Here is a 24527-nt window from a genome sequence, read left to right as displayed (position 1 = left end):
GCACACGGGGACATCAAATGAAAGAAGTTTCCAAAATATCGACATTTTCGTATTTCTTTTGTTGTTATTGTTTGACAGCTGAATTTCCATCCATGACGAGCGGCAGAGTACATCCTGGACAGTCTGCTAGTCTATGACAGGGTCACAAGTGAAGTTATCATTATTAGTATTATTGATGCTACAACCCCTGGCAATAATTATGGAATCACCGGCCTCGGAGGATGTTCATTCAGTTGTTTAATTTTGTAGAAAAAAAGCAGATCACAGACATGACACAAAACTAAAGTCATTTCAAATGGCAACTTTCTGGCTTTAAGAAACACTATAAGAAATCAGGAAAAAAAATTGTGGCAGTCAGTAACGGTTACTTTTTTAGACCAAGCAGAGAGAAAATATTTATGAAATGGGTCAGTGGTATGTGACAAGTTAAAGAAATGCAATCTGTTAAATAATGTTGACTATGATGCTGTATATTGAAAGATTGTATTGTTAAGAGGGGCAGAAATCATAAGACTTGTTCTTCTTTCTGCTCCTTTTCATTCTGGTATTGTGGTGCTTTTGTTTTTTGCTTTTCTGTTTTTCTTTTAAATGAATGAAATATTTAAAAAAAAAAAATGTGGACTCACTCAATTCTGAGGAATAAATTATGGAATCACCCTGTAAATTTTCATCCCCAAAACTAACACCTGCATCAAATCAGATCTGCTCGTTAGTCTGCATCTAAAAAGGAGTGATCACACCTTGGAGAGCTGTTGCACCAAGTGGACTGACATGAATCATGGCTCCAACACGAGAGATGTCAATTGAAACAAAGGAGAGGATTATCAAACTCTTAAGAGGGTAAATCATCACGCAATGTTGCAAAAGATGTTGGTTGTTCACAGTCAGCTGTGTCTAAACTCTGGACCAAATACAAAAGACATGGGAAGGTTGTTAAAGGCAAACATACTGGTCGACCAAGGAAGACATCAAAGCGTCAAGACAGAAAACTTAAAGCAATATGTCTCAAAAATCAAAAATGCACAACAAAACAAATGAGGAACGAATGGGAAGAAACTGGAGTCAACGTCTGTGACCGAACTGTAAGAAACCGCCTAAAGGAAATGGGATTTACATACAGAAAAGCTAAATGAAAGCCATCATTAACACCTAAACAGAAAAAAACAAGGTTACAATGGGCTAAGGAAAAGCAATTGTGGACTGTGGATGACTGGATGAAAGTCATATTCAGTGATGAATCTCGAATCTGCATTGGGCAAGGTGATGATGCTGGAACTTTTGTTTGGTGCCGTTCCAATGAGATTTATAAAGATGACTGCCTGAAGAGAACATGTAAATTTCCACAGTCATTGATGATATGGGGCTGCATGTCAGGTAAAGGCACTGGGGAGATGGCTGTCATTACATCATCAATAAATGCACAAGTTTACGTTGATATTTTGGACACTTTTCTTATCCCATCTATTGAAAGGATGTTTGGGGATATCATTTTTCAAGTTGATAATGCATATGCCATAGAGCAAAAACTGTGAAAACATTCCTTGCAAAAAGACACACAGGGTCAATGTCATGGCCTGCAAATAGTCCGGATCTTAATCCAATTGAAAATCTTTGGTGGAAGTTGAAGAAAATGGTCCATGACAAGGCTCCAACCTGCAAAGCTGATCTGGCAACAGCAATCAGAGAAAGTTGGAGCCAGATTGATGAAGAGTACTGTTTGTCACTCATTAAATCCATGCCTCAGAGACTGCAAGCTGTTATACAAGCCAGAGGTGGTGCAACAAAATACTAGTGATGTGTTGGAACGTTCTTTTGTTTTTCATGATTCCATAATTTTTTCCTCAGAATTGAGTGATTCCATATTTTTTTCCCTCTGCTTGGTCTAAAAAAGTAACTGTTACTGACTGCCACAATTTTTTTTCCTGATTTCTTATAGTGTTTCTTAAAGCCAGAAAGTTGCCATTTGAAATGACTTTAGTTTTGTGTCATGTCTGTGATCTGCTTTTTTTCTACAAAATTAAACAACTGAATGAACATCCTCCGAGGCCGGTGATTCCATAATTTTTGCCAGGGGTTGTAGACAAACAAATGTGCCTGAAGTTTCACAGAATTTTAAAGGGTTTTTCAAGGAGAAAGCAGTACTTGAGAGCAATTACAGGAGAGACCTAATTACAGGAAAACGCACCACTCCCATATATAACGTGTCACGTCTGAATAAATAAGGGATGTAACCATCAAGACCATCTGTCATACATACACTAACAGGTATGTTTGAATGTTTTTATCTGCACCATGGACTGTTTTGCAGGCACAAATGTACCATAGTCGTAGTGTTTTTCAGATACGTTATGCACCTCCATGCATTATAAATGGGGGAGAGAAACTACTTTTTAGCCATTTGGGGTAATGACTGAAAGGATAAGGGAAACTGCAGTGAGGATTCTCTTCCTGGACTTCTCAAGTGCCTTCAACACCATGCAGACCGTTGTGCTCCAGGACAAACTGAACAGGATGAGAGTGGACCCCTGCCTGATCACTTGGATCTCCAGCTCCCTCACCGACAGGCCGCAATATGTCAGGCTGAGGGTCACCATGTCTGACACTGTGACCAGCATAGTGAAGGACTTTACAACCTGTTGCCGCACAAACCATCTTCAGCTCAACACCTTGAAGACAAAAGAGCTCGTCATTGACTTTGGGAAATCCAGACCAAGTCCGCAAACAGTTCTGATCGAGGGAGCTGAGGTGGAGGCTGTGGATTCCTACAAGTACCTCAGGCTGTGGCTGGACAGCAAACTGGACTGGACAAACCACACCAGCCACCTGTACGGGGAGGGACAGAGCAGGCTGTACTTTCTGAGGAGGCTGCGGTTGTTTAACATCTGCAGGAAACTCCTGTGGATAAACTGCCGGCCCGTAGTAGCCGGTGATTTTCTGAGGCAGTATATCATCCAACAAAATTTGTTATTATGACAGGCCTGCAACCATATGTCCTGGTAGCAGTAGTGAAATGCCTTTTCCTTCCTTGCATCAGAGTGATGCTGAAAAACTAATTCATGCATTTATTTCCTCTAGGCTGGACTATTGTAATTCATTATTATCAGGTTGTCCTAAAAGTTCCCTAAAAAGCCTTCAGTTAATTCAAAATGCTGCAGCTAGAGTACTGACGGGGACTAGAAGGAGAGAGCATATCTCACCCATATTGGCCTCTCTTCATTGGCTTCCTGTTAATTCTAGAATAGAATTTAAAATTCTTCTTCTTACTTATAAGGTTTTGAATAATCAGGTCCCATCTTATCTTAGGGACCTCGTAGTACCATATCACCCCAATAGAGCGCTTCGCTCTCAGACTGCAGGCTTACTTGTAGTTCCTAGGGTTTGTAAGAGTAGAATGGGAGGCAGAGCCTTCAGCTTTCAGGCTCCTCTCCTGTGGAACCAGCTCCCAATTCAGATCAGGGAGACAGACACCCTCTCTACTTTTAAGATTAGGCTTAAAACTTTCCTTTTTGCTAAAGCTTATAGTTAGGGCTGGATCAGGTGACCCTGAACCATCCCTTAGTTATGCTGCTATAGACGTAGACTGCTGGGGGGTTCCCATGATGCACTGTTTCTTTCTCTTTTTGCTCTGTATGCACCACTCTGCATTTAATCATTAGTGATCGATCTCTGCTCCCCTCCACAGCATGTCTTTTTCCTGGTTCTCTCACTCAGCCCCAACCAGTCCCAGCAGAAGACTGCCCCTCCCTGAGCCTGGTTCTGCTGGAGGTTTCTTCCTGTTAAAAGGGAGTTTTTCCTTCCCACTGTAGCCAAGTGCTTGCTCACAGGGGGTCGTTTTGACCGTTGGGGTTTTACATAATTATTGTATGGCCTTGCCTTACAATATAGAGCGCCTTGGGGCAACTGTTTGTTGTGATTTGGCGCTATATAAAAAAATTGATTTGCTTTCACTGGTCTGTGTGAGGAGAAACGATGTGATTCTCGTGATTTACCCAACAGGTTAGGAAGCGCATGACTAAAATGAATGGTGTTCAACTGTAATCAGTTCTGTGGTATGAAGCTCTGCATGCCAGAGGTTACACTGTTGTACAGTGAACTTCTCTACAGACAAACTTGTGCACCAGCTTTATTGAACAGTGGAAAACTGATGATTATTTTGGAGCTTATGGGAAAGCACAGAGCACTCTGAGTTACATTGTCTTGATTTTCTTTTTTGACAGCTGTGGAAAAATGACATCCAGGAAGAAAGTTCTCTTGAAAGTCATCATCCTGGGAGATTCTGGGTGAGTCATGTCACAGTATATTACTCTGTGGAACTCACTGATCACTTGTGTTTGCCTCGGATTTGACACAGATCTACCTTTATTTCCTTGTATAGGTTTGTTAGCATCCCATTAGCAGTCTCCAAGCAGAGTAAAAAAAAAAAAACCCTTCTAGTACTAGTGCAGCAGTTAACAGAATATTAAGAGGAATCTTTCAAATGGTGAAACGAACACCAAATTCAGCACAAATTCTCCTTAGACAAAAACCGACTGGCCACTTGAATTTTCAGTAGGTGGCCAGGTGACGGGGTCCGTTGAAGAATTACATGGGTAAAAATTTTAAAAAGCTGCAATCATTTGAAAACTATACCACATTATTTGTCTGATCACAAAGATTCTAAAAAGGTATAGTTTGGACAATCTATGACTGAATGTTATGGGGCAAAAACAGCGATCCAATATTGTTACTGGGTTCATATAGCAACATAATTCACCTATCAGAAAGTTCAGATACAACCTGTACAGTTTTCTGATCCTGAGCCACGTCTGTGTTTCTGCTGGAACGTCTTGCTGGCTGCATAGGGAAGTGGAGGGAGGAGGAGGTCCCTCCTGCAGTCAGCAGAACAGGTGAGCATGAAGCTGACCAACTCTTGAATACATGCCCGCTGGTTGGAAATATTTTATACTAAAAATACCACAAAGGAAGACAGCAACATGCAATGTTTGCAAAGCCGTTTTACCAAGAGCATAGTTTTAGGTGCGAGCCATCCAGCCGTCATTTGGACGGCCAATTTTAAAAAAAGATGATCGAAAAAATAATGAACAGCTTGCTCAAAGCCATACAAAATATGTGTATAATTAGGGTTCTAGCCATGGTGGGCGGAACTGGGTGGCACCTCCCAATACTGTAAATAATTAAAGAAATAAGAAATAATATTTCTCATTTTCTTTGTATCAAATCAGCTGCTGATCACGAAAGCATTATTGTAAACAGCAGAGACCACCAGTCAGCATCTTTAGCATTCTGTGAGGCCACAGCGGTGTGTGGCAGCTCAGAGCACAGCTGAAAGTCTGCCTGACTCAAAAAAGGGGGGTGGAATCCTTAATTAAAATAATCCAAAGCTCCTCGTGTCTGTCGCTGCTGTTACATTCAGAAATGTACAGTTTATTTTACAGTTGAAATGCTTTTGGTTTTCAAAAGTCTCCAAGTTTGCTCGAAGGAGTTAAAACAGCGCTGCAAGATGGTGTGAGTGGGCTGAGGGAGGGAGCGAGAGAGGAGGAGGGGGAGGAAGAGAGAGAGCGAGAGTGCTGTCTAAAGTCAGGTTTTTTTCCCAAGACCTAACATTTCTCATCAATGAAGATTTGACTGATTTGATTTCACAGGCGCGCCCCAAAAATTACACACAGGTACATGAGATTCAAGGGGGAATTCAAAGCTTTTATTGTCATATGCACAGTAAAGAAACATGTTTCCCTGTGCAATGGAATTCTTACTTTGCTGCCCACACTGGATGCCCAAATATATTTAAATAACTAAGTATAAAATATCTAAATATAAGTCGGGGTGGGGGGGAGATGAAATAACATAAAATAAGCATGCTGGTAAGAACAATAGAATATAGCAAGCAATGTAATAAAAAGAAATATACACTGTAAGAAGGGAAATATAAAATAAGCTTGTGTAATGGCCTACATGATATGTACATGATAGTGAATGTTGCACACTGATGCAGTTTTGTGCACCATTCAGCAGTAAATGGTTTTGTGCAGTTGAGCCAATGGATTCAAGTTAACAGGTATTGTAATGCAATAGAATAAAGTGTAATATAGTAAAGTGTCCAATAGGAGACAAAGTGACCAGTGATGGGGGGGCTCTGTCCTTGGGGTGGGGGGTGTTCAGCTGTTTAACAGTCTAATGGCTGTGGGAAAGAAGGAGTTCTTGAACCTGGTGGTTCTGCATCTCACAGTCCTGAACCTGTGGCCTGAGGGGAGGAGTGTGAATAGTCCATGTTGGGGGTGAGTGGAGTCTTTGATGATGGACTGGTCTTTTGTACATGGTCTTTAATCATGTACTGTTTTAAGGAAGGAGTGCATTTCTGCATTGCGAAAATGCCACAAGAAAAGTACTTAATTCTTTCATCAAAACATCAGATCTAGGCTTGCATCTTAGATGTACCTTCTGCCAAATTGAAGCTGAACTTTCAGGTCTTCTTTTTAAGAAAATCCTCCTTTACACAACTTCATCATGAAGCTGTGTAACTGGGGGTACAAAATTCCCATATATAAAATCAACAGTAATGATGATGATGTTAATATTAAAGCAAACAGAGCTCTGGTGTCAAAATAGTATCGGTATCGCCAGATACCCAAATTTAGGTATCCAGATCGAAATTGAAAAAATTTGGTCAAGAGTAATGTCTCAGCAGTATCTGCCAGTTTTGACTTGTTTCCAGAAATAAAAGATTGTTCCATTTAGCTGCTCCACTATACGGATGAAGGGCAAACGTGAAAATGTGCAACAGAAAATATTATTACAATACACATTAAGCAGTATAACTAAAGTATTCAAAAGCTGCGTTACCCACCAACATCACACTACAATTTATGCGTGCAGTTAAATTGAATTTATCATACAGTGCATCTGGAAAGTATTCACATCACAATACTTTTTCAATATTTTGCTATGTTACAGCCTTATTCCAAAATGTAGTAAATTCATTTTCCCCCTCAAAATTCTACTCAACACCCCATAATGACAACATGAGAGAAGTTGTTTTTTTTTTTTTTGCAAATTTATTAAAACTAAAAACTAAGAAATCACATTTATTTGTGTATTCACACCCTTTGCTCAATACTTTTGTTGATGCACTTTTAGCAGCAATTACAGCCTCATGTCTTCTTGAATATGATGCCACAAGCTTGGCATACCTGTCTTTGGGCAGTTTTGGATGGGGAGTGTCGGTGCACAGCCATTTTCAGATCTCTCCAGAGATTTTTAACCTGATTAATTTCTGTGTTCTGGCTTGGCCACTCAAGGACATTCACAGAGTTGTCCTGAAGCCACTCCTTTGATATCTTGGCTGTGTGCTTAGGGTCATTGTCCTGCTGAAAGATGAACAGTCACCCCAGTCTGAGTTCAAGAGCAGTCTAGAGCAGGTTTTCATCAAGGATGTCTGTTCATTGCTGTGTTCATCTTTCCCTCAATCCTGACTAGTCTCCCAGTTCCTGCTGCTGAAAAACATCCCCACAGCATGATGTTGCCACCACCATGCTTCACTGTAGGAATGGTGCCTGGTTTCCTCCAAACATGATGCCTGGCATTCATGCCAAACAGTTCAATCTTTTTCTCATTCAATGTGACTTTACTCCAGTGTGACTTGTATACATAAAATTTGCAAGTTTGTTATTAATAGTAGTGATTATAATGACTATATAGGACTTTCAATTTCAAATTTCAATTTATTTTCATTTATATAGGACCAAATTACAACAGAGGTGCCTCAAGGTGCTTCACGCAAGTAAGGTCTAACCTTACTAACCCCCATATCAGCAGTGGTAAGGAAAAACTCCCTCTGAGGAAGAAACCTCAAGCAGACCAGACTCAAAGGGGTGACCCTTTGCCCCTTTGCTTGGGCCATGCTACAGACATAAATTAGAGAACAATTCACAAAATGAATATACAGGAAATGCTGTTGATGCACAGGACAGGAGGGTCTCCAGCACAAATACCACACCCATCTCTGGATGGAGCTGCACCTTAAACAGAGAGAAAAAACAATCAGGTGTCAGAGAGACAAGAAAGACAGTATAATTTGTCAACATTGAAAAACAGGAAATACTAAGGTGATCACCAGCCACTAGCCCTAAGCTTCACTAAAAGACCCAGAGTTTAGGTCAAGTTGAGGCCGCAGCATGCTCCGTTTCCTAATAAAATGAATTAAGAGTAAAAAGCGTAGAACTATACTATGCCAGTTTGCTAGCCATACAAAAGGGAAAATAAGTGCGTCTTAAGTCTAGACTTGAAAGTCTCCACAGAATCTGACTGTTTTATTGACATGGGGAGACCATTCCACAGAACAGGGGCACGATAAGAGAAAGCTCTGTGACCCGCAGACTTCTTATTCACCCTTGGGACACAAAGTAGTCCTGCACCCTGAGAATGCAAAGCCCATGCCGGTATGTAAGGTTTAATTAGGTCAGCTAGGTAAGGAGGTGCCAGTCCGTGAACAGTTTTATAGACTAGTAGCAGAACCTTAAAATCTGATCTCACTGAGACAGGAAGCCAGTGAAGGGATGCCAAAATGGGTGCAATGTGGTCAAACTTTCTGCTTCGTGTCAAAAGTCTGGCTGCAGCATTTTAAACCAATTGGAGAGCCCTAATGTTGGACCAAAAAATAGAACATTGCAGTAGTCCAGTTGAGAAGAGATAAATGCATGGATCAGGGTCTCAGCATCAGCCATAGACAGGATGGGACGAATCATCACTATATTTCACAGGTGGAAGAAAGCAGTCCTCGTAATATTTCTAATGTGGAGGTCAAAGGACAATGTAGGATCAAAAATTGCCCCAAGGTTCCTCACTTTGTCAGTGTGATGTATGACATACGAGCCTAGGCTAAGCGTTAACTGGTCAAATTGATGCCGACATCTCACTGGACCAAGAACCACCCATTTCAGTCTCTGTGTTTAAAAGTAGAAAGTTTCTAGACATCCAGCTTCTCACTGATGCAAGGCAGTCATCTAAGGATTTTTATGTGAATGAGATTACCAGCAGTTATCGGCATGTATAACTGAGTATCATCAACATAACAGTAAAAGGTAATCCCAAAGCACTTCAATGTGTGCCCAAGGGGCGCTATATAAAGGGAGAAAAGCAGGGGGCCTAAGATGGATCCCTGTGGAACCCCACATTTCATGTCACTAAGGTTAGAGGTAGTGTTACTGTACAAAACACAGTGAGAATGACTGGTCAAGTATGACGTCAGCCATGCAGCGGCACTCCCAGTAATCCCAAAATGATTTTCCAGCCTATGATGATCCACGGTATCAAATGCAGCACAGATATCTAACAGCACCAGAACCGTAGTGGTGTCCGAATCCATTGCAAGCAGAAGATCATTCACCACTTTAGTGAGAGCCGTATCTGTGGAATGATATTTTCTAAATGCAGACTGCAGTGGCTCAAAGAGATTATTCTCAGTAAGATAGTCCACGAGCTTTTTCCAGAATTTTAGAGCAAAATGATAGATTTGATATTGGCCGATACTTTTTCAATACACTAGGGTCAAGATTAGGTTTCATAAGTAATGATTAATTTAATCCCTGCAGATGTGAAACATTTAGGAACAGATCCAGAAGTTAAACAAAGATGAATAATTTCCAGCACAGTTGGCCCAAGAGTGGGCCACAGGTCCTTTAAACAGTTTTGTTGGTATAGGATCAAATAAACAGGTTGTGCTTTTTGTTGACGTTCCGAGTTTCATCAGCATGCCGAGAGAGATACTCTCAAATTCTGGGTCTAATCTAGGTAATCAAATCAAATCTAGGTAATACCTCAGTAATGACACCCACCTCAGTAGCAGGGCGTAGTGGCTGGATTAAGGCATGCTGGGATATGTTTAACCTAATGTCTTCAATTTTCTTCTCAAAGTAATCCAGGCAATCTTGTGCTTTAAAAGGAGAGCGAACAACAGGTGGTTGTCCATGAATAAGTGTTGCCACTGTGCCGAACAAGAACTTTGAGTTATGCTTGTTTTTGTTGATCAAATCAGAGTAATAGGTCCGCTTTGTAGCCAGTAATGCATGCTTATAGTCTAAAATAGCATCACGCCACGCAAGGTGGAATACTTCTAATTTTGAACTACGCCATTTCCGTTCTAGAGCTCTTGCCTTATGCTTGAGGTCACGCAGGTAATCAATGAACCAAGGTGACTGTGATTTGGGGGAGCGCGGTTTTATCTAAGGTGGCGCAGTCATGTCGAGTGCAGTTTTGAGCACTAAGTTTAAACTATCCACAAGTCTGTCTACTGATTGGTTATTTGCCAAATGTGTTATAAGACATCAGGCAGTCTAGCTTCGAGTTCAGTCTTAGTTGAGGAGTTGATGCATCGCCATAGTGATATATAAGGTTGTTGTTCCACTAAACACGGCAGCGAAACTGTAAACTAATAAGTGAATGATCAGAGACCACTGATGTAAGAGGCATGATGTCAATATTCGTGACGGCAATACCCCATGAGAACCAAAATCAGGGTATTTCCACAAATATGCGTCCAGTACCGAATGTGTTGCTGCAATCCTAATGCATCCACAATTTCCACAAATGATTTGCAGAGGGGATCAGAAGGCTTATTTATATGAACGTTAAAGTCACCAATGATCAGAATGTTATCTGCACTAGTTGACAAGTTAGAGATGAACGCAACAAATTCATCTAAGAATTCAGAATATGGGCCAGGAGGCCTATATACAGTGACAAAGTAATACGGCTGATTTTTATTCTTCTGACCTTGGCAATGCGTAATATCCTGACTTTGATTCTTGACTTTCCCAAGAATCAAAGCACTGAACAAAATAAACTCCAATAGTAAAATTATAAATGCCAGTAATCAGCAATGTGCAAAAAAACTCAAATTAAAGAGCTCATAACTTAGAAAAAGATGCGACTTAAATGGCAGTGTGACTTATATATGTTTTTTCCTCTTTAAGAGGCATTTTTTGACAGATGTGACTTGTACTCCGGAAAATACGGTAGCATAAATGTAACTATTTTGTGACACGAATCTGAGATAGTGATGTTCATCGTATCATGTTTTGCAAAACTATAGAGTCATACATATCTGTGCATAGCCACAATACAACTATATCGCTATGCAAACATATTTTTTGACGAATAAAATAACATCAAAAGTAATGTGTTCATTTTTAAGTCTGGCCGATTCATTTATGTCTGCATTTCAACCATGAAAAAACACACTGCAGTTAAATATAAATATTTATTTTTAAGCACAAAGGGAAATGGTTTAACAGTGACTGCAGTGTGTCTGTTAAAGATGGTGTGTATTTTCTATGGTCACATTTCAGTTACCCATAAACCTCATCATTTGATTAATTTAGTAATTTCAACATATTACATCCTCAATGACTACGTGATTGCTTTTAATGTTGTAACCAGGACAGAGTTATTACTAAAATATGAATTTGACTATTCTAGTGGTTGTGAATGCTTTCAAATTGTGCACGATACAGGCGGGGCTTCTTCCACCTGTACAAGTGTCTTATTGACTGAACTTGACTTCATGAATATGGATTCATTAATTTAATATTAACATATAAAAGGAAACACCTTTTTCAAATAATAAAATAGTTGCTTTTGAAAGACCCTTTATTTTATTTAAAAGCATAGTAGTAAGTGTGAGTTTGCAGAGACAACAGGTGAGCTGGACTCTTAGGACATTTATCCAGATGAAGGTCTCCTCTGAAGCTTCAACCTCTTGGAGTTTTTGGAGACACTTTCCTCACATTTTGAAGAACGGAGATGTTATTTTCTTCCTTCTGGACTTCAGGTTTTAGTGTTCAGCTCCATCACTGGAAGTTTTTGAAGTGCATCTGTATTTACAAGGTTATCTGCCTAGCAAATGTTGAAATGTTTCTGATAAGATAAGACTTTATTGATCTCACAGTGGAGAAATTCGCAATGTGGGACAAGTGAAGAAATATATTTCTTAAAATATAAAGAAACATGAATCAGTTCTATTTTCTTTATGGTCTGATTTCTCAATAGCACTGGTCAACACGCTTTTTCTTGGATGGAGATTTTCAACGGATTTTGGGTTACTTGGGGTGCTGAATCCAAATCTGGTGTTAGTTTTTACCAGTCACATCATGTTTTTGAGATCTGAAAACAAATTTCTCGTATCAAGCATTGAAGCAAACTCTGCAGTCTCACACACCTCTTCGGTGCAACAAATGATATTACGGCTCTTGTTCGTATTTTGTGAACCTGGTTTAAAAACAATGCTTTTTAAGCTGCTTTTGTGCGTGATTAGTGGCATCAAACTCATGAGTGTATGAGCAGCTTTTACATAAAAAGTGATGTGATGGAGGAAATCTGAGCTCAGATTCAGCACCCCAGAATTACCCTAAATCAGTTCTCAGTCCATGCAAGGAATTTTTTTTTTTTTTTTGAACCAGTGTACAACCCCAATTCCAATGAAATTGGGATGTTGAGTAAAATGTAAATAAAAACAGAATACAATGGTTTGCAAATTCTCTTCAACCTACATTCAATTGGATACACCACAAAGACAAGATATTTAATGTTCAAACTGATAAACTTTATTGTTTTTGTGCAAATATTTGCTTATTTTGAAATAGATGCCTGCGACACATTAAAAAAAAACCTGGGACAGTGGTATGTTTACCACTGTGTTACATCACCTTTCCTGCTAACAACACTCAATAAGCGTTGGGGAACTGAGGACACTAATTGTTGAAGCTTTGTAGGTGGAATTCTTTCCCATTCTTGCCTAAAGTACGACTTCAGCAGGGCTGTGAAAACTCTGCGAAATTCTGCGGATTTCATCATGGGGAGGAGGAGGAGAGGTCTTAGTGTTTTACTCTGTAATTATGATCATCACTGAGTTTTTAAAATGTCTATTGCAAAGTGTTCTTTTTTTTTCGACATCGTGCAGGTTTTATAAGTCTGTGGCGGTCCGCGGACACTGATCTCTGTGTTGCAGATACAAATCGGTGTCCTCGGATCTGCAGAGTTTTAAGGAGAAAAATCTTGTTCTCAAAGCCTGGCAGTTGCGACAGTTGTCATAAAGCGGGACTGGTTGGTTGCTGCGGTGACGCTGTGTGGCTTCTGCATGACGAAGCTTAAGCTTAGCGTAGCATTTGGACATCACAAACCTTTAGAGCTCTAAAGTTTTTAAAAGAAGAATTGCGCAGTATGTCTGTGTCACGGACCAACGTCGGACAGAGACAAGATGGTGAGAAAGATTGTTTGAAAAAGTCTGATAAAGACAAGAATCTGTGGAATTGTCGCTGGTTTCATGAACACACCTGAAAGATTAAAAAACAAAAGTGAAAAGAAAAGTGAACTGTGCCATCAAGAAACACGGTAAGAATTTTTCTCTGGAAAATAAACATTGTGCTGTTCAAACAGGTTTTTAGAAAACATTATGTGACTTTTTTCATTAATGTAGACTTTTGTTCATTGGAAAAAAGACTGTGGCTTTGAATGGATTTACATTAATTTACACAAGAATGTGAGTTTTTATTCATGTAGATTTTTTCATGAGAAAAAGACACTGTGGGTTGAGTGGATTTACAGGAATTTACACAGGAATATGTCTTTTTTACTATAAGGCATGTTATTGATATTTTACCATGATTTTCAAAATATTCTACAAGCTTTAGTTGTGGTTTTTGAAATGCTCTAACAGTCTTTTCAATGTTCATGAATTTCATGCAGTTACAACTCGTGCAGAATGTGGGTTGGCATTATCTAGCTGAAATAAGCAGGGACGTCCCTGAAAAAGACGTTGCTTGGATGGCAGCATGTGTTGCTCCAAAACCTGGCTGTTCCATTCAGCATTGATGGTGCCATCACAGATGTGTAAGTTGTCCATGCCATGGGCACTAACACACCCCCATACCATCACAGATGCTGGCTTTTGAACTAGTGCTGGTAACAATCTGGATGGTCTTTTTCCTCTTTGTCTGGAGGACACGATGTCCATGATTTCCAAAAGCAATTTAAAATGTGGATTCATCAGACCACAGCACACTTTTCCACTTTGCATCTGTCCATTTCAAATGAGCTCGGGCCCAGAGAAGGCAGCGGCATTTCTGGATGTTGATGATGTATGGCTTTCGCTTTGCATGGTAGAGTTTCAGCTTGCACTTGTAGATGTAGTGACAAACTGTGTTAACTGACAATGGCTTTCTGAAGTGTTCCTGAGCCCACGCGGTAAGATCCTTTGCACAATGATGTCAGTTTTTAATTTAATATTAACATATAAAAGGAAACAGCTTTTTCAAATAATAAAATAGTTGCTTTTGAAAGACCCTTTATTTTATTTAAAAGCATAGTAGCAAGTGTGAGTTTGCAGAGACAACAGTTCCCAAATGCTTTTTGAGGGAAAGGATTTGCAAATCATTGTATTCTGTTTTAATTTACATTTCACACAACGTCCCAACTTCATTGGAATTGGTGCTGTAGTAAAACCAAGTTGTTTAAAGTTGAGACTGCTTTTGTAGTTAGAGCAATGACAATTTACAAAAAAAACTACTGTGTAGATTTATTGGGTAAAAATAAAAATGGATCAAACAATTTACAAATATAAAACATTCAGTCAGGTTGACTGAGTGATTGATTCAGCATACTGCAGCTAAAGGCGAAGCTAAAGTTAGCCGATAAAACTTCAGCATGCAGTGGTACACTGTCACGTTTTATTTTCAGATTACTCACGCACATATGCAGAATCTCCATTGCTCAAATTGTGTGTGTGTGTGTGTGTGTGTGTGTGTGTGTGTGTGTGTGTGTGTGTGTGTGTGTGTGTGTGTGTGTGTGTGTGTGTGTGTGTGTGTGTGTGTGTGTGTGTGTCCACCCATTTTCCATGTCCACTACGTGGCATTCACAGTGCACAGCGTGCGATCTGAAAGGCCCTTAATAGATATGAAATTTTGATATCAGTTTGTCAGGTTTTGTCCTGAACAAATGATTTTCTCATTCATGAAATATATACCTTGTCAGCTGTTGTCCAGAGACTTTGTCTGAAGCTTGAGTGGACATCAGACAGTTTCCCCGGTGGTTGCACATTTGTTTACGGTTTTGTCCTGTACTTTTTTTCCTAGCTTTTCAGTGGACATCTGGTAGATGTTAGTTTGTCTGTGCGTTATCTATTTGTCTTCTGTTCACGTCTAGATGTGCTGTGCACCCACATTCTGTGGCTGTCCACTCATTCTTTCAGAGTGTCAAATCCACTGTAAACAGAGGGATTAAGCGATTTTTGCCACTGGAAAGATTAGTTCAATCCATTACTAATCAGGTTACTCAATCTGTCACAGTATGACTACACTATAATGGATCTCCTCAATCTACACATGAAGTTTGAATTTTTGTCTGCTTTAAACAGAGGTCTCAAACTCATTCCAGAAAGGGCCTAGAGTGCAGGCTTTCTTTGCAACCACCCACTCCACCAGGTGATTTCACTGATTAACATCACTCTGAGCAGGTAAAATCAGTTAATCAATGAAATCACCTTGTGGAGTGGGTGGTTGCAAAGAAAGCCTGCACCCTGTCAGCCCTTTCTGGAACACATTTGAGACCTCTGACTTAAAATGATCAGTAATTTTAATGAATGTCATTATTATTGGTTGATTAGTTTCAGAAGAGTCCACCTGACAATTGTAGAAAAAGGTGATGACACCCCCTGTGATTAACATACAGTGAGGAAAATAAGTATTTGAACACCCTGCCATTTTGCAAGTTCTCCCACTTAGAAATCATGGAGGGGTCTGACATTTTCATCTTAGGTGCATGTCCACTGAGAGACATAAGCTTAAAAAAAAATCTGGAAATTACAGTGTATTTTTTTTATTTATTTATTTGTATGTTACTGCTGCAAATAAGTATTTGAACACCTACCAACCAGCAAGAATTCTGGCTCTCACAGACCTGTTAATTTTTCTTTAAGAAGCCCTCTTATTCTGCACTCTAGCTATACCTGTATTAACTCCACCTGTTTGAACTTGTTACCTGTATAAAAGACACCTGTTCACACACTCAATCACACTCCAACCTGTCCACCATAGCTAAGACCAAAGAGCTGTCTAAGGACACCAGGGACAAAAGTGTAGCCCTGCGCAAGGCTGGGATGGACTACAGGACAACAGGCAAGCAGCTTGGTTGAAGACAACAACTGTTATGATTATTTATTAGAAAGTGGAAGAAACACAAGATGACTGTCAATCTCCCTCGGTCTGGGATTCCATGCAAGATGTCACTTTGTGGGGTAAGGATGATTCTGAGAAGGCTCAGAACTAGACAAGAGGACCTGGTCAATGACCTGAAGAGAGCTGGGACCACAGTCACAAAGATTATGTTAGTAACACATGATGCTGTCATGGTTTAAAATCCTGCAGGGCAGCAAGGTCCCCCTGCTCAAGCCAGCACACGTCCAGGCCCATTTGAAGTTTACCAGTGACCACCTGGATGATCCAGAGGAGGCATAGGAGAAGGTCATGTGGTCAGATGAGACCAGAATAGAGCTTTTTGGAATCAACTCCACTTACCATGTTTAGAGGATGAGAGCAACCCCAACAAAACCATCCCAACCGTGACGCATGGGGGTGTAAACATCATATTCTGGGGGTGCTCTTCTGCAAAGGTGACAAGACAACTGCACCGTATTGAAAGGAGGATGGATGGGATCATGTATTGCGAGATTTTGGCAAACAACCTCCTTCCCTCAGTAAGAGCATTGAAGATGGGTCATGGCTGGGTCTTCCAGCATGACAATGACCCCAAACACACAGCCAGGGCGACTAAGTGGGGGGTCCATAAGAAGCATTTCAAGGTCCTGTAGTGGCCTGGCCAGTCTCTTTGCAAACAAAGGCTACTGTACCAAATATTAACATTGATTTTCACAGGTGTTCAAATACTTATTTTCAGCAGTAACATACAAATGAAGTATTAAAAAAAAAAATCATACATTGTGATTTCCAGATTTTTTTTTTATTTATTTTTTTTTTTTTAATGATTTTCACAGTGGACATGCACCTAAGATGAAAATTCAGACCCCTCCATGATTTCTAAGTGGGAGAACTTGCAAAACCGCAGGGTGTTCAAATACTTATTTTCCTCACTGTACTTAAAGTATGCCCCATGGTTCCCAGTAGTCATTGTTACTGTATTGAAAAGTGGCTATCTGTGAACATTAACTGTGATACTTTTGTTTTTGCTTTGCCTCAGTGTTGGAAAGACTTCCCTCATGAACCAGTATGTGAATAAGAAGTTTAGTAACCAGTACAAGGCTACAATAGGAGCAGACTTCTTGACCAAGGAGGTGATGGTGGATGACCGGCTTGTTACAATGCAGGTGAAGTACAGATTGCATCTTAAGTGTAGCAGTAAAACTTAGCTTTATTCCATTTAGGTTAGTGTCACATTGATTTTTGTTTTGTGAAAGCTGATCAACTGAGACACAACATAAGTAGAACGGAATAATTAGTGACTATATTTTCTGCTGTAACTCACAATTTGTGGTATGAGACAGGGTGTATATTGTGTTAAAATATATATTAAATACCTAATATATAAAAGTTTGCCATAAGTATGTACTAAAGGCCCTTGACACTTGCACGACTTTGATCCGCACACTTGCACGCATTCTGCCGTGCACGAGAGTAAACTTGTCTGTCATTATAAACTGTGCGCAGTTTTGTGCAAGTGCGCAAAGAAAATTTTGAAATGTTCTCCATCATGTTCTCAAATCTCCATCATGCATTTATTATGTGAATTGAACATTACGCAAACAAGTCAAAAACACTTTGTGTGAGTACTAGTGATTGCATCAGAGTGCAGCTTGTCTGTGATTATAACAAGATATTAAATCTATCATAAACAATACTTTTACAGCTGCAAACAAGAAGGGATGAACATGCAACTGTTTTACCAAGCTATTACTATATAAACTTTACAAATAATTACCTTTTTAGATGGCTCCAAATGTTTTCTCCACCTCCTTAAGTGTGTGTGTGTGTGTGTGCGCAAGAAAAGCAGCAGCTGGAGCGCTCCTCTGTGATTCTGTAAGCAATTAGAGGTGTTTTAAACAGCCAACCTGGACAGAAAATGATTAATCCACTACATAATAATTACTTTACATACTCGGCGTCCAGCACAAAATGCATGGCATCCAGTGGAACAAAGCACATCATCCAGCTGGGAACACAGTGGGTAGGATCATCATGACTATGTGCATGCAAGTGCGCGGATCAAAGTTGTGCAAGTATCAGGGCACACTGGCAGGTACCCATTATGCTATATGGCTCAAAATAGGTCCTAATTTGGCTTTGTTGGGTATGATGTGTATTTCTTGTATTATTGTTTAATTTATTTTTAAGGGCTCCTGAACTCGATAGAGAGGCTCAGGACATTATGTTGGCATGTAGCTGTGGAAAGATAACTTAGAATTTTTTCTTTGTCAGTTTCATGGTTTTTCTCTAAAAAAAAAATCATTGCATTAATGCAGGCATTAACTTTTTTTTTTTCTTCGTTGAAATACAGCACCTGTTTTTGTCAATATCTGTGACACAATTTCTCCAGATGTGATGAAGTCATCCAAGTGACTTGGATGGATGGTGAAATGTCAAGACAACTAAATAAGTCCAGTTGCTTTTGAATACATTTCTACAGATATAAATGTTTGAGAATCTTTATATTTCCAATTTTTTTGTGAGATTCTTGAACCACTGGGGCATATACAACAACAAAGTACAGACGCCTACAAAAAGATGGTGGCACAACATGTCAAAAACTGTAGCTTACTTGAATGATTTCACCACACCCCCTCGTTGTATATGTTTGTCAGAATAATTCTTTTTAGATCGGTTATGCTTTTGTGTGGTGTCAATTTTGCAATGTGGAACATTTTTCTGAGCATCATCCAGCATGCAGGGGCCTCAAGTGAAAAGATCCCCAACAACTGGACAATGCCAGAGGGTTTGCCGCATCACCTGGCTGCTGCAGTTACATGCCTACTTTCAGGAAGTAGGGATGGCCCATTGGTCTGCCTGGATGGTGGCCATTAGGGGCTCGAGGCATGTTGCACCTGTTCATGCTCCCTGACCTAGCCTGAATTTGCTAGAGATGAATCGGTATTTATTTGCCACCTCCAGCAGATATATTTTTGGTTAAGGCACACATGCATAGTATGTAGACAAATGTGTGAATCATTGTGCTCAGACACCATGCAGTGAAGTGTGGCTAAGTCCTAAATTTATATCGTGATATGAGAAGGGTAGGCTGAATTCTGCAAAGCTGCGGTTAGTTCATTTACAGCAAACTGAAATTCTGTCTGATCACTTCATGTGCACCCCTTTCCACCTTTATTGTTAGATTTGGGACACAGCTGGCCAGGAGAGGTTTCAGTCTTTGGGGGTTGCCTTTTACCGTGGAGCAGACTGCTGTGTGCTGGTGTTTGACGTGACTGCACCCACCACCTTCAAGACACTCGACAGCTGGAGGGACGAGTTTCTTATCCAAGCCAGCCCTCGAGATCCTGAGAATTTCCCCTTTGTAGTGTTGGGCAACAAGATTGACTTGGAGAATAGACAGGTTGGTATTGGTGGATAATGTCTGCAGTATCTTCAAATTTTACATCATTGCCCCTCCTGCATTGCAGAAAATCCAGTTGTCTTAAAAGTTCCAGTGCCCCTCCACAGTATTGAACCCTCATAGATTTTAATGTCACCTGGGTTGTATGTGCATGAAAAGAGACTGTGCAGGGTTTTTTGGCTCACTTTTTATGATCTTTGGCATATATCTACATTATAGTTATTAATGCTACTCGCCTGTAAGATGCGTTTAAACATGTCAGGAGTGAAATTAGCATACGAGGGCTGTCAATAAAGTTACAGTCCTTTTAATTTTTTTCAAAAACTATATGGATTTCATTCATATGTTTTTACGTCAGACATGCTTGAACCCTCGTGCGCATGCGTGAGTTTTTCCACGCCTGTCGGTGACGTCATTCGCCTGTGAGCACTCCTTGTGGGAGGAGTCGTCCAGCCCCTCGTCGGAATTCCTTTGTCTGAGAAGTTGCTGAGAGACTGGCGCGTTGTTTGATCAGAATTTTTTCTAAACCTGTGAGACACATCGAAGTGGACACGGTTCGAAAAATTAAGCTGGTTTTCAGTGAAAATTTTAACAGCTGATGAGAGATTTTGAGGTGATTCTGTCGCTTTAAGGACTTTTCACGGTGCGAGATGTCGTGCAGTGCTCTCAGGCGGCGTCATCAGCCTGTTCAAGCTGAAAACCTCCACATTTCAGGCTCTATTGATCCAGGACGTCGTGAGAGAACAGAGAAGTTTCAGAAGAAGTCGGTTTCAGCATTTTATCCGGATATTCCACTGTTAAAGGAGATTTTTTTAATGAAAGACGTGCGGGCGGGTCCGCGCGTCGGGACGCAGCCGACGCGGTGCGGCGGCACAGGAAAAACACCTCCGTGTTGATAACCATTTGTAAAATCCAGGCGGCTTTTGATGGCTTTCAGTGGAGTGAGTATATGAGAAATTAACAGGCAGGACATGTTCCAACTTGTCCTTAAGGCTTTCAACAGAGGTGTTTTTCCTGTGGCGGAGCGTCGCGGCGGCTGCGTCCCGACGCGCGGACCCGTCCGCACGTCTTTCATTAAAAAAATCTCCTTTAACAGTGGAATATCCGGATAAAATGCTGAAACCGACTTCTTCTGAAACTTCTCTGTTCTCTCACGACGTCCTGGATCAATAGAGCCTGAAATGTGGATGTTTTCAGCTTGAACAGGATGACGACGCCGCCTGAGAGCGCAGCGCGACGTCTCGCACCGTGAAAAGTCCTTAAAGCGACAGAATCACCTCAAAATCTCTCATCAGCCGTTAAAATTTTCACTGAAAACCAGCTTAATTTTTCGAACCGTGTCCACTTCGATGTGTCTCACAGGTTTAGAAAAAATTTTGATCAAACAACGCGCCAGTCTCTCAGCAACTTCTCAGACAAAGGAATTCCGACGAGGGGCTGGACGACTCCTCCCACAAGGAGTGCTCACAGGCGAATGACGTCACCGACAGGCGTGGAAAAACTCACGCACGCGCACGAGGGTTCAAGCATGTCTGACGTAAAAACATATGAATGAAATCCATATAGTTTTTGAAAAAAATAAAAAGGACCGTAACTTTATTGACAGCCCTCGTATAATGTCAGGCTAGACAAACAAAACATATTTGAAATTAAATGTGCAGTATCCCTAACTACCAGTATGTACATGATGTTGCCACTCAGACAAATACAGTGCCCTCCAAAAGTATTGGAATGTTTGGTATTTCACAAATTTTAATTTGTTGAAGACCTGAAAGTTCAGCTACAAGAAATACAAAAAAATAAAATTTCTAAAGTTATGTTCCTTAAACTCAAACTGAATGCAAAGCTCTGCAACTTGATATAAATTAAAGATATAAAAGTCAAGATGATAGGTTGCATAAGTAATGGAATGCTTTGGTATAATACTTGTAAATCAGTTTTATTACGTTTTCTCTCAGACAAATCGGGGGACGGATACATGAACATTTCCAAGTCACTGAATATGTCTTAGACTCCATTTAACTGCAGTTATGAAGAAATACAAACAGTATGACACACTATAATAAATCTGTATGGAGTAGATGGTTCTCGAAAACTGAGTGACTGTGCAAGAAGAGGAGTGAGGAAAGAAGAACCAGAATATGTTATAGGCTTCTCTGGCTGTGATTGGAGAAATTGTTCACAGTGCATGTTTAGCATTTTGTATCCCCAGTCATCCATCTTCATGATAAAGTGGTATAGAGGAGAATTTTCTTAAAAAGAAGACCTGAAAGTTCAGCTACAATTTGCTAGAAGGCACATCTGAGATGCAAGCCTGGATTTGATGTTTTGGTGAAAGAAAATCCAAAGCGTTCCATTATTTATGCAACCCATCATCTTGGATTTATTTTTTAACTCATTTATATCGTTGTAGAGATTTGCTTTCAGTTTGAGTTTAAGGAAAATAATTTTTAATTTTGTAATTTTTTTTTTTTTTTTGAAAGTTCAGCTACAATTTGCCAGAAGGTACATCAGAGATGCAAACATAGATTTGATGTTTTGGTGGGCCCATTTGAGCAGAGTTATGGCTCTTTATTAACAAATCTAGACACTACAGTTTCACGAGTTGGTGCCTGCATTCTCAAATCAACTCCTCGCATATTTGTGTTAACTTTTATGACAATTGTTACAAGTCCTTGATATGTTGATTACGCACATATATTATACTGTGCTTTAATATATTTATTATTCTGTTCTGTGATTCATTAGTAAAAAATGTTTATACTGATTTTATGAAAGAAATTCTTCACTAAAATTAGCTAACAGTTAAAATGATCTTACAGTTTTTGCTAGAACTGCAAATAGCTGATGTGTTTTGACAAAACATATGTTATCAGATACCTTGAAATGTTATCAGAATGTAGAAAGCACATGTACCAAAGCAGCATTTGCCAGTGGGGGATATTGTGCTCTCAGAGCACTCTTTTTTTTTTTTTTTTCTTTTTTTTTTTAATATATGGTTGATTTAAAAAAAAAAATAAATAAATAAATAAAAAAAAAAATATCTTTTTAAACTTGCAATATGGTGACAATTCTGCTCCTCCCAATGCATACAGGTAACCACCAAAAGGGCTCAGGCTTGGTGTCAGAGTAAGAACAACATCCCATACTTTGAGACCAGTGCCAAAGAAGCCATTAATGTAGAACAAGCATTCCAGACTATTGCACGTAATGCCCTCAAACAGGTGGGTCAAGCTTCCATTAATTGAAAACAAAGAAAATCAAAGATGAGAAGGTGTGTACTTTTATTAGCGTTGCTTTTGGCACTGAGCAATGATTTACTGTGTCTACCCTTCGTGTCTTCTGGTATTTTCTATTTTTGATGCCCGTCAGGAGTCAGAGGTGGAGGTGTATAATGAATTCCCTGAGCCCATAAAACTGGACAAGAATGACAGAGCGAGGGCTTCAGCAGAAAGCTGTAGCTGCTGAGGGAAAACTTGGACCATCTTCTCTCTTGGCTTTCTGAAATGCCATCACTGGTTGGATCACCTGCACCTTGCTCCTGGGGAAAGGACTCCCCCTCTGGTCTTCCTCCTTCATGTCACTGTTCATCCCGCTGATACCCCCTTATGCAGTACACAGCACATGGATGTATTCCCACACTATAGCATACAAATTAGTACACTAATGTGCGTTCATTATTACAATGATATATCCAGTGCCCAAAGATCAATCAAGGACCCACTTTTTGCCCTCACAGTCCCTGACCTTTATGTGCTGATTATGGTCCCTAACCCTGAGCAGGCAACTTGGAGCCATGAGCACAGTGCAGTGGAAGCTCCTGGACTGCCTGAGGCTCTGAAATGGTGAGAAAACATTGGTAATATCAGCATCCTGAGTGTCTTAATTTTTATTCTGTTTCTCCAGATATTTTTGTTTTATGTTGCCTGTGTATCAGACGATCACCTTTAACATTTGGCTTATGCTGTGTCTAAAGCCAGTCTAAAATACTTTTTTGTTGTTGTTGTTGCACTTTTTATGTTTATTTTTGCCTTTAAGTGTTGTCAGAGGGATGACTGATTTTGGACATCTATAACACCCCCAAATGCCAACTTTGTTGAATTATGCTGTAGACCTGTTGAAGACATTAGGTGACTATTTGCCTTGTTCCCCTCATGGTGGTTTAACTGGTATGTCACAGTCTTGTACTAGAGAACTTTTCCTTAGCAGGGAATCAGTGAAGGCATTCTGTGTAAACGATACATTAATTCCTTGATATATTTGCCTCCTGGGTAACATTAATTATACAGCTACTGTTACCATTGTATGTGTTACATCCCTCATCAGAGATCTTTTCTCTTCATGGAATTCCAGTTTTTCACTAAACACAACATTCACTTGTTTATCATTGTGTCTTAGTTATTGCTTTTCTCTCTGCTTGTAGCTCAGGTTGGCTAAGTACTTAATATTTTAATGGTTTATTATGGTGTATAGATGTTGAAAGGGGTGGTGAGTTGAACTGAAATCGCGTTCCATTTAAAGAAAAGATTCAAATTTTTTTGCCCTGGTATTACTCCCTCTTATAGAAGAATCACTGCAATGCCAATGATGTTGTCAAACTGGACATAAAATAATAAAATTCTTGAATATATCAGTGGGCTGGTATTGTGTATCAGTCATGGGCCAGTTTGAGATATGACTTACAGTTGTCATTGTTCAAAACAGACAGGATTTTTATGCATGACATCATAACAACATGGGCCCGGGCCCCCTTTGGCACCTGATTTAAACACTGTTAAGAACTTGTTTACAGTGAGGGAAAACAATACCTCTCTGAACAGCATTTGGGAGGGTGCAGTTGCTGCTTTCTGAAAAGTTGATAGTCAGCTGATCAGGAGACCTGACAGACTCCATGGATGTAATCAGTGAATGACGCATCTTTA

The 24527-nt window shown here is 39.9% G+C and overlaps 1 protein-coding gene across 1 annotated transcript in view; it reads left to right on the top strand.

Moving 5' to 3' along the window:
• LOC117506973 (ras-related protein Rab-7a) overlaps positions 1–24238 on the top strand; it is a 29228-nt gene extending 4990 nt beyond the window's left edge. The window contains exons 2-6 of the mRNA XM_034166647.1: positions 4218–4280; positions 17242–17368; positions 19387–19605; positions 22701–22829; positions 22978–24238. Coding sequence (XP_034022538.1) covers positions 4228–4280; positions 17242–17368; positions 19387–19605; positions 22701–22829; positions 22978–23073 — 624 coding nt within the window. The 5' untranslated portion in view covers positions 4218–4227 and the 3' untranslated portion in view covers positions 23074–24238. The remainder of the gene's footprint in view (positions 1–4217; positions 4281–17241; positions 17369–19386; positions 19606–22700; positions 22830–22977) is intronic.
• Positions 24239–24527: the final 289 nt, after the last annotated feature.

The sequence above is a fragment of the Thalassophryne amazonica genome, chromosome 3, assembly GCF_902500255.1.
Source record: "Thalassophryne amazonica chromosome 3, fThaAma1.1, whole genome shotgun sequence".
Classification (NCBI taxonomy): domain Eukaryota; kingdom Metazoa; phylum Chordata; class Actinopteri; order Batrachoidiformes; family Batrachoididae; genus Thalassophryne; species Thalassophryne amazonica.
Note: the sequence above shows the minus strand (reverse complement) of the source record. Positions and strands in the feature narration are given on the sequence as shown.